This window comes from Semicossyphus pulcher, unplaced genomic scaffold (genome assembly GCF_022749685.1).
Source record: "Semicossyphus pulcher isolate SPU_LCO1_2020_fin unplaced genomic scaffold, fSemPul1.0.p SCAF_17, whole genome shotgun sequence".
Lineage (NCBI taxonomy): Eukaryota > Metazoa > Chordata > Actinopteri > Labriformes > Labridae > Semicossyphus > Semicossyphus pulcher.
Genome location: NW_027211681.1, coordinates 15200146 through 15209959, shown reverse-complemented (window position 1 = coordinate 15209959; position 9814 = coordinate 15200146). Strand labels below are relative to the sequence as shown.

General features: G+C 41.4%; 1 protein-coding gene across 1 annotated transcript; it reads left to right on the top strand.

Annotated features, from left to right (window-relative positions):
* Positions 1–762: 762 nt before the first annotated feature.
* On the top strand, positions 763–9683 carry LOC138594258 (PRELI domain-containing protein 1, mitochondrial-like). Its single transcript, XM_069665293.1, has 6 exons — positions 763–879; positions 1354–1563; positions 1860–2085; positions 3189–3302; positions 3801–3879; positions 8160–9683. The coding sequence occupies exons 2-6, from the start codon at positions 1472–1474 to the stop codon at positions 8282–8284; spliced, it is 636 nt and encodes a 211-aa protein (XP_069521394.1). The 5' UTR covers positions 763–879; positions 1354–1471; the 3' UTR covers positions 8285–9683.
* The last annotated feature ends 131 nt before the right edge of the window (positions 9684–9814 follow it).

Sequence of the window (9814 nt, the reverse complement as noted above, 5' to 3'; positions counted from 1 at the left end):
AGAGAGCAACTGTCTGTGGCAACCACATGTAAAACCATCCCCTTTTTGGGGGTCGTCTCGCTTTTGCCTCTCCATTGAACCTGTTGTCTCTTTAATTTGCACCACAGCAGGTAAAATTGATTCACAATCACTTGTGCTTCCTTAAGTGGACAGATTGATATCCCTTAAGTTTAACTGACTTGGTGTCATACTGTGACGATTAAGTGTTCCCTTAATTTTTTTGAGCAGTGTATATAGGCCTGCATATTGCAGTTTTAGTTTCTAGTGTCTATGTGTCTGTGCTACCTTGTCTTACCTGTCCTTATTTTAAGTGTAGTATGTTAATTTGTGTCTGTACACTGAGAGCAAAGAAAAATTGTATGTGCCCACATACTTGGCCAATACAACTGATTCTGATTCTAGCGTAACTTTTAAACTTGATTATGCCTCTACAAAAGTTTCATAGTTATTTTGTGTGGTCATTGAAACAACGCTATTTGTTGAGTCTATTATAAGAGTAAGTGGAAGAAATTAGTATTTAATGGTTGTCGGGGATAAGGGGCAAACAGCGGGAGCTTACTGTGGTATCTTTAGGAAACAGGTAGGCTATTAGGCTATGTTTAAAAGCTCTTCATTAAGTCATGATGTTTCACACTCCCGTACAGTAGGTGGCGACATGCACCCTTTATTCTGGTATACAGTCCATAATAACGCGAAGAAGAAGATGAAGACGACGAAGAAGAAGTCGGTCGTTTTATTAAATACCCACCTCTCACTGTCGGTCACATGTAACATAATGGACTTAATTAGGCTATGTTAATTACTTTGTGGGCTCGAACCACAACAAACCGTCTCTCTGCGGATATTTATTAGCCTCGTATTTCATACCAGTGACTTCAGGTAGGACTTCTCTTGTTTCCTGTTAGCAGAACCGTGTAGAGGTCTAGTTACTCTTCACTGAACGTTAAGGCTCAACTCCAACAACTTACGTTTACTTTACGTCCCTATTGAGCTGTTGAATAACTAGGCGTATTGTATGGGTTTTCACCTGATCTCATTATCACTATTAGATGTCAAACTGTTGAATTATTGATTAGTAATGTGTCATTGATAAGCTGACTAGCTGTTAATTTAGCTGTCGAGGGAACTGACATTGTTTACAGTGACTTGCGCCACGTGACGTTACAACGCACTGTAAAGCCATAAGTCAAGGTCAAATATGTACACATTACGTAATTAACAGTTGTAATCAGACACCATTTGAGTAAAGGGGCTTTTGAGCTGTAAGAAAGGGTCGTTAAGAATGTAATGGACATAGCTTATACTGTTTGTTGTATACAATAACTGGTAAGGTCTTTCTCCTCACCTTTGCAGGACTGTGCCAGACTGTGGATGGAGGCAGCACTGAAGTTTTCACATCACTCTTGTGTCATCGCAGCAAGGGGCCTCAGGGTTCGGGATTCATGCCATCCTGTTCATCAGCAAGAGAAGAATGGTCAAATATTTCAGTAATAACACAGACATCAGGAGTACGTGGGACCATGTTGTCTCTGCTTTTTGGCAGAGGTACCCAAACCCATTCAGGTATTATAAGGTTTTTATTTGTCAATAGTTTTTATTATGCATGCTCATTGTAAAGAATTAAATTGTTTAATTCACACTAGAAAGGCCTCTTTTATACACAAAACAAGGAACGTAGATTTTGTCCCCCATCACTAACATTGGTCATACAGGATCTCTGAATGACCAGTATGACAAGGAGCAATGATTGCAGCAAACAATAGCTGATTCAGTGTATATATGGGCACCTGACATTGTTTTAGGATACACGGTAAAGAAGAACTGTCGGGCTGACATAGTTGTCTATTTGTTTCGATCAGCACCCATGTTCTCACAGAGGACGTTGTGTACCGGGAGGTGACTGCGGACAACCGGCTCCTCTCCAGACGCCTCCTGATGAAGACCAATCGAATGCCTCGCTGGGCCGAGCATATCTTCCCCTCTGGCATGTCTCGCTCTGTGTACATCGTCGAGGACTCCATTGTGGACCCCGTCAACAGGAGCCTGACCACCTACACCTGGAACCTCAACCACACGACTCTCATGGTGATGTGTCTTGAAGTTTTCATGTTTGTTTTTTTGAGATGGCTATAATCAATCTTTATAGAACAACGTTACAAAAGAATATGTGCGTATCGCCTAAGAATTGTCTGAATTGTCAAATTTACCCTTCTCTTAGGTTTACGCAGCTTTATATCAGGTTTCAGATCATTTAGCTGTCCAGCCAACAACTTGACTGTTTTGGTTGACTCTCAGTGTTGTCATAGCTTCCTTTTCAGCTTCAGCAGGTAGCTTAAAAAACACTGTTTATTACCTGCTTATTACCAAACAGCCACAGTTATTGATGACGGGTATGTAGCTCAGAAGTTGTTAAGACACAATAAACAGGGCTGAAACACAGAGACATTACTTTAGGGGATTGATAATAGTTGTTCCGAACCTAGTGGATGTGTAGATAATCAACTGTTATCTAAAAAGTTTTCCATATCATCGGTTAAGGTTGGTACTGTATGTCAGTGTTGTGTTCACAGCTTGTTTCTGCTGCCCCCAAGTGGTCGATAAAACCCCTAATTGCAGGTTTAAAGAGGAAAATTACGTGTTTTGTTGATCTCCAGTGATTAAATTCAAAGTCTTTAATGGAAAACAATGTAATCTGCATCTTAAGTTATCACCTTTCCTCGTTAACATAGAAAAGTACCATGGTCTGATGATGTTATTACATTTGCAGCGTTGCATTCTACATGCCTTTTACAAACTCAGTTCTTATTCAGCCTGGGTCTGCTCTGGCAGAGAAGGGTGAACTCTGTGCCATGACTGCACTGTGCAGGAACATGTACTGTAGTGAGCCCTGACAAAGAGGAGGAAATATTAATTAATAAACTAGTACGAGCTTTAAAGGATGAAAGCGTTTGAACGCAGATGTAATAATGTCTCAGGGAAAAGGGACTTGACATGACTTGTACATTATGAAACTTTAAGATGTGCTTTTTTCACACTCTTGCATGTCGATTCTGCACGTTAATAGAGGATGTATTTATTGTTCTTCTCCTGTTTTTAATCTACTGCAATTTAACAAGAAGTTTAGCTATGATCCCACAGCCCCGACCTTTATCTCAACCCTGCTGTCACTTTGCTGTCTTTCCTGTTAGTCGGTCGAGGAGCGTTGTCTTTTCCAAGACTCAGTGGAGCAGCCAGGCACCACCCAGCTGAAACGGGAAGCGTGGATATCTTCAAATGTTTACGGCTTCTCCAGACCGATTCAGGTACTTTTACCCTCTTTGTGCTGCAATTATCCAAGCCCAAATCAACCTGTTACACTACTCTTGATTGTAGGTGTAATTGTGCTTTTCTAGATTTGGTCGACAAGGTGAAATAGCGTAAGATGGTAGCACTTAGATTTTTTGATAATCACCTACTTTTGTCTATCCTATATCTGCTGCAGTTGAAGTACATATGTTTTTCTCCTACAGGGTAACATACAGAATCCTGTTTTAAGGCCTCAGCTTGATTTGTAGGTCATAAAACGAGCAGCAGTGCCGTGGGAGTCTGTGTGCAAATGCCAAAATAAAAAGTTGGAGATTTGAGGGGGGAAGTGAAAACAGTGCCAAAAATATGTCAAACTAAAACTGTTATTATTAGATGTGTTGGAAGATGCCAGGCTCGCTTCAGTATCCCCAGAGAATAGGAGAGAGAGCGCTGTTAGCTAAGATCAGACGTCTCCTTCGCATGTAAAGCCATTTCCTGTTTTGTCTTTTTCCCAGGAGTTTGGATTGGCTCGCTTCAAGAGCAACCAGGTGAAGGCCATGAAAGGACTGGAATACGCACTGTCCAACATACAGGGTATGTACACTTCACCCGCAAGGAGCAGGAGAAGAGGGCGAGGGGAAGAGAAGAGGAAAACAACAATTTATTTTTAGATGTTGCGAACTGTGGAAATGAGAAGCCAGAACAAGAAGCAGAGCATTTTCTGGGCCTTTGCCTGGAAATGTTCTCTTGTTTTAAAAACGGGTTAATTAAGCAGCTTAAAGTCCTACTTGTTGTTGGTGCGTAAAATTACCACGTGACTGCAGACGGACATGGAACCGTGAGAACAGCAGCGACAAACAACTTCAAGGATCAAACTTAAACAGTTCTTGTTGTCAGTTTTATATTAACAACGAACTGAAGAGCAGCTCGTTTAAAGTGCTCTAAAAAGGCCTCTCCTTAAAGAGACGAGTAAGCTGCAGAACATGAGAAACAGATGCCTTTAGATGAAACGGGTAGTGCCTTGTTTGGCAGCGGGCACTGGGGCTTGTGTTTCGTTTCAAGCTGTGTGTTGTGCTGATGCAGCGTACTGTTGTCTCCCATTGTTGTGATTCTGTGCCTCTGCCCCCTTTGTTGATGCCACTGCAGGGATTGGCATCAGGCTGAGCGTTGTGGTGAGTATGTTAGAAGCATCCCCGGCCTGGCCCAGGGTTGTCACATGATGCTGGATATGAGCGTCCCATAGTGTAGCTGAGGTAGTGGCCGTCTCCCCTCCTGTTTGGATAGACAGAACATATGTATTGAAAGACAGAGAGTGTAAGTGAATAGTGATTGTGTAGAAGTAGCTAGTTTATAGTTTAGTCAGCCCTGAAGTAGGGATGCACGATATTATCGGCATGTTATCGGTATCGGCTGATATTGGCTTAAAAATGAACTATCGGACATCGGCCAACACGCCGATATCCGCTGATATAATTAACCGATAAAATAATGGGCTGCTGCATACTTGATTAAATGCCCGTGCTCGGCGCAATGTCCCCGGCACGTGTGTCCACCTGCAGCATGAGAGAGTTAGAAGCCAAAATGTCTGTGGTGTGGAAGTTTTTCAAAGTGTCCGAAATAGATAGCAAAACTGCTATTTGCAATGACTGCTCAGCTTCGGTGATGCGAGGAGGAGCCAAGGCAAAGTCTTTCAACACTACAAACTTGATTAACCATCTCAAGACCCGTCACCCCGACCGTTGTAACAAATGTGATGTGTGTGAAGAGTATCCCCATTATACTGTACACTAATTCCAATACAGAAGAGAGTTGATGATCTCTGCAATTAGGTTTGCGGGAAAAAAATATCGGTATCGGCTAAATTAGTTGTAAAATATCGGCATATCGGATATCAGCAAAAAATCTAATATCGTGCATCCCTACCCTAAAGTGATTTTTGTTTGAGAGAAAAACCTTTTTATTTGAGGAAAATTATATTGACCGCTGTAGTTTTGCTTTTTCTCAAATGCAACAATGAATATTTTCTTTTTTTAACTGATGTCTCAGCTAACAAAGGGTCATAAAGTAGTAATACTACTGACTGCCAACAGAAAAGTTGCTTACATTTGGAAAACATTTACTTTTAACATTTACCAATATTTTAACGTTGATATTTTTAAGTATAAAAATTCCCATACAGTGAGAAAAAGAGTGGAGGCAAACCAATAACTGGGTTTTGTTATTGTATGGCAGTATAGTTAATGACAAGTGATGTGGACCAGAGAGGACTACCAGTCTTTATAAAGTTAAGCTATGTCAGAGGCAGAGTTTTAGAGAGACAGTGAAGGCTGGAGGGAGCAGCGCCCCCTGTGGGCTGGATGTATTTAATGCAGAGTGAATACCTGTAATGCACCTGGCTTTGTATACTTCTTCTGTCAGCTCATCTCCATGTTAAACTAAAGTTTGTGCCTTTAAAGATGCCCCGTCAGACACACTGTTCGTCTCACACAGTAGTTGATACATTCAGCTCAGCAGCCTCTCTCTGATCTCTTGCTGCGAATAAGTTAATTGGCATTTACTGCTATCATCAACAGCCCCGAGTACAGGCTGATGCAAAACTCTGAAACAAGTTCGCTAAAGTTTTCAGAGAGGCTGCCGCTCCCAGTTTTTACATTAAAAGTGATTCAGCTGCATCCAGCTGACAGAAACATCCCTCTGATTCTCACATCAGCATCGTGTCAAGATAGTTACAAACACACAGAGTACAAACAGCCGCTCATGTTGATCCCATGGGCAGGAAAGTGTTTTAAATGTAACAAGAAGTTTAAGAACAAATGTTTTTTGACATATTTAGGTAAAATATGATTTGGTATCTTTCTTATTCACAGAGTAACAATTAATCTTAATTGGGAATGTTGTTAAAATAGGATTTATTGAGACTGTAATTGATATATTTAACTGCTGCTTTCATCCACAAATAGAAATTCAGCCAGCTTTTTGTTTGTCTCGCATCAAGTGAAACATACACAAGAAATCAACTCAGCTGCAGTTACAACATGTTAAAACCAGACTGTCTTACTGCTTCTTAGACTTTTTCTGTTAGTAAGCTCTGACACCATCCCCACTAAAACAAGCAAAATCAACTGTGTTAATAGTTAACACATTTGTTTGTTTTGTTTTTTGGCCCATTTAAATTCCCAGCCTCCCCTTCCTCAAGTTCTGGTCAGTCTCCAAACACAGAGAGGTTTCTCCCTCTGCCACCATGCCGCCGCCATCCTAAGAAAAACACTTAGTGAGGATCTGCTGCTTTGTCTAAAAGCACTGAAATGTGAAGGAAACGCTCGCCTCTGCTCTCTTTCCGTCTCCCTGGCAGTTTAGGGAAACTGCCCTGCTGTATTGTGATCCTTGTTGTTGTTCTCACGTGAGGCACTTTAAGTTACCGGTTCACTCTGAGGTCAGACACAAATAGACTCTGCTGCCTGTGGCATTGAATCCAGTGTGAGGCAGTTCATAACTGGGTACAAACACGAGTGTGCTCCCTCAAAGACTTTATCAAAAACATTTTCTCTTTTTAGAGAACGCATCAGACTGATGTAAGATGTGTCTGCTTTTCTGAAACACTTTGAACGCAGCACAGGTTCGGATTGAACGCAGTCAGGTTAATGTACAGGCTGCAGCAGCACAAGTTAAAAGGGATGGTTTGCTGATTTTCTGCTTATCTCTATCTATCTGAATCAGGTATGTAGCTGCTCTCAGATGTTCTCTCTGGGCCGCAGCTCAGCTCAGATACAATATCTGCTGTTTGTCCGGCCCCAGTGCCGCCGTTTGACATAGTTGGTGGCCGGTTAAAAGTACAGGCTATTACAGCTTGGATTTCTGGTCCCTGTCTTTGATTGTATTGCAAACTGGCTGCGACCAACTGCAACAATTAGCATACCAGAGTGTAAAATTGAGGCTTTTCAGTGCAGCACATCAAGGTCTATGTAGGCACTGCTGGCATGGCTCCAAGAGCAGGAGACTTCAGCTAGGCTTCAGTATATCATGCAGTATTTATTTAGCAATTAGCCAAATGAGGTAACACAATGGTGATTAAGCCTATGGCCCACTGATGAAAGCCTTTGCATGTGCAGTATATAGTGTTATTATGGACTGGGTGTCTGTGGCGACTTTCGTGGAAAAAATCACAAGCCCAGTTAGTGACGCGTTTTCCATCACCCAGCAGTGGTTGGTCTGCCAGAGAGGGTAGGCGGAGCTAAGCGGCTGCTTTCCCGGTCTCTGCAAGTGTTGCGAGTAAACAGTAATCTACTATGGCTGAACAAACAGAAAAGATCAATGACTACAGATACAACTTCAACAATAAGTGAAAATCCAAAGAAAAAGAAACAAATTGGACGCTCAGATGAAGGCAAACAGTCTAAAAAGGAAAGCGACCTTCAGCAAGGAAAATCAAGAGTTACAACCTGAGCCAACCGTGGACGTTATCTGGGACGTGGCCTGTTATCGCCATTAGGTGGCGCGAAATAGAATGAGAACTTCAAGATCATAACTTTAAGTATAATCTTTGTAGAAAATAGGATCATTTCATACACTGCATGAGCACATTATGAAAGAGTCGATGAAATGAATGTTGGAAAACCTCTATAACTGTTTGCAACCACAATTATATTCAGACCAGCTGTGTCACGTCTCATAGTTAGCTTTGGGTATTTTGGACCTTAAATGTCCCATGATGACTTAACAAAGCCATAACAAACATTTATTTGAAAGTCACGGATGTCTGCACGACAAAGAGGCGTCACTTTAACAGCTTGATGAAGCCAGCATTGTATTGATTTTACGTCTTAAAGGGGTTGTAAAAAACATGTTATAATTCTGCTCTGTCTCTGGGCTCACAGGAGAGGCGCCCCAGTGGCTGCTCAGGGACACAGTGAAGGACGCTTCAGAGAAGGCCAAGGAGGCAGCAAAGAGCCTGGCTTCGGCTGCTGCTGCTGCCCCACAGAAACCCCAGCAGTACGTCTGACAGGACAGCGTGTGTGAAGGACTGCGCAGGTGACGTGAACACAACACAATGCCTTTTTGATCATCCCGATCGTCTGTACTTGACTGAAGTTTTCTGGGAACTCGCTGATGAGCTCCCTTCTCTTCTCTACAGTACAGCTTTCATCTTTTTCTCCTCTGTTCTCAGCTTTCCGTCTCGGCTCTTATTGAATCTCAGGTCGAAGTATGAAATATGTTGCCTTTGTGGAAGCGTTTTGACTAGCAGCACCCTTTAATGCTGTAACTATGTCAGGTGTGAGTGCATATGTTTGTGTCTTGCCATATATTTAATTTATCTCTATGTTCATTGAATACGCTTTTTTTCATGCACAAGAATACAATGCTCTTAAAACACGTCAGCACTTAGAGACTATAGACTCACATTTATCAGCAGTTATGATATGAAGTGTGCATGTAGTAGCGTGAAGGTCACATCAGACCAAATCACAAACAGAAACAGTGACTGTGTTTGATTTTAGATTAGAGCCACATTATGCAATAAGTGATATTTATTTATGATTTGAAACTGGTGCATTTTTGGACGGCAATTCACTTTCTCAACATCGGGTGAAGTCCGAGATTCATTGTTCTCAAGCCTGTTGCTCAGTCATGATGTCTGTACTTTGTACTGCGGAAAGTGAGCTCAGACCAGCAACTGGAGCGGTTTGTCTTCAGTGTCTTATACCAGAAAGCCCCTCAGTCAAGCCTTGCACACTTATAGTAGTGCAAGAACAGACATTTTGGGCACTGAGTGGAAATGAAACATCCAACAGAATGATTTAAACGCTAGATTTTTAAGGTCACATAGTCAGTTATTATTGTATAAGCCCTTCTTCTTCTTTGAGACTACTGAACTTTGCTGTCAGTGTCTACACACACTATGCTCTGTAATAATGCGCACAGATATAGAAAAAGTAGCTTCAATGCTACAGGTTAGTAACTGAGGTGTTGATAATCACAACATACCAAAGTGACTTTTATTAGAAGATGGAGTTAAGTTTGATGATCTCATTGCTCAGACTGTGATGAGCCTTTAACAGTACGACTGTTGCTGTGGTGCATGAGTGACAATAGATTACAGCATGTGAAGCTGCTTACTGTGATATTATTGTGAACATGTCGGTGATTGCATTCCCTTTACAGATGAAATCATCTGCATTATTCTGCTGCAAGACTTGGAATTATAGATAAAGAATAATTCATGTGATGTATTTTGAAGAATATTTAAGCTTTAAACATTTGTTTAGATTTATTTTAAGCAGGTAGAAAAAAGATGTGTCGACTATGTTTCGCTTCAGAAACATTTTCAACCCACTCCTCAAGTTAAAGTCTGTCTTTGTTGTCTTGTTTTTACAAATTGAGTTTTAATAAAATGTAATAACTTATTGAATTAATGTTGCCTCTTGTTGTCGCTCTTTCTCTGCTGTGATGAACTCTGACCTTTAAAGACTCCTACACATCAGTTTCACAGCTGCACAAACCAAACAGGAAGCTCTGACATCCAAACACGTTC

Bases quoted from the DNA above. Each gene is read 5' to 3' on its own strand.
- LOC138594258 (XM_069665293.1), top strand. From the start codon at position 1,472: ATGGTCAAATATTTCAGTAATAACACAGACATCAGGAGTACGTGGGAC. The intron at 2,086-3,188 runs GTGATGTGTCTT...CTTTCCTGTTAG, and splicing joins TCAACCACACGACTCTCATG to TCGGTCGAGGAGCGTTGTCT. The intron at 3,880-8,159 runs GTATGTACACTT...CTGGGCTCACAG, and splicing joins CGCACTGTCCAACATACAGG to GAGAGGCGCCCCAGTGGCTG.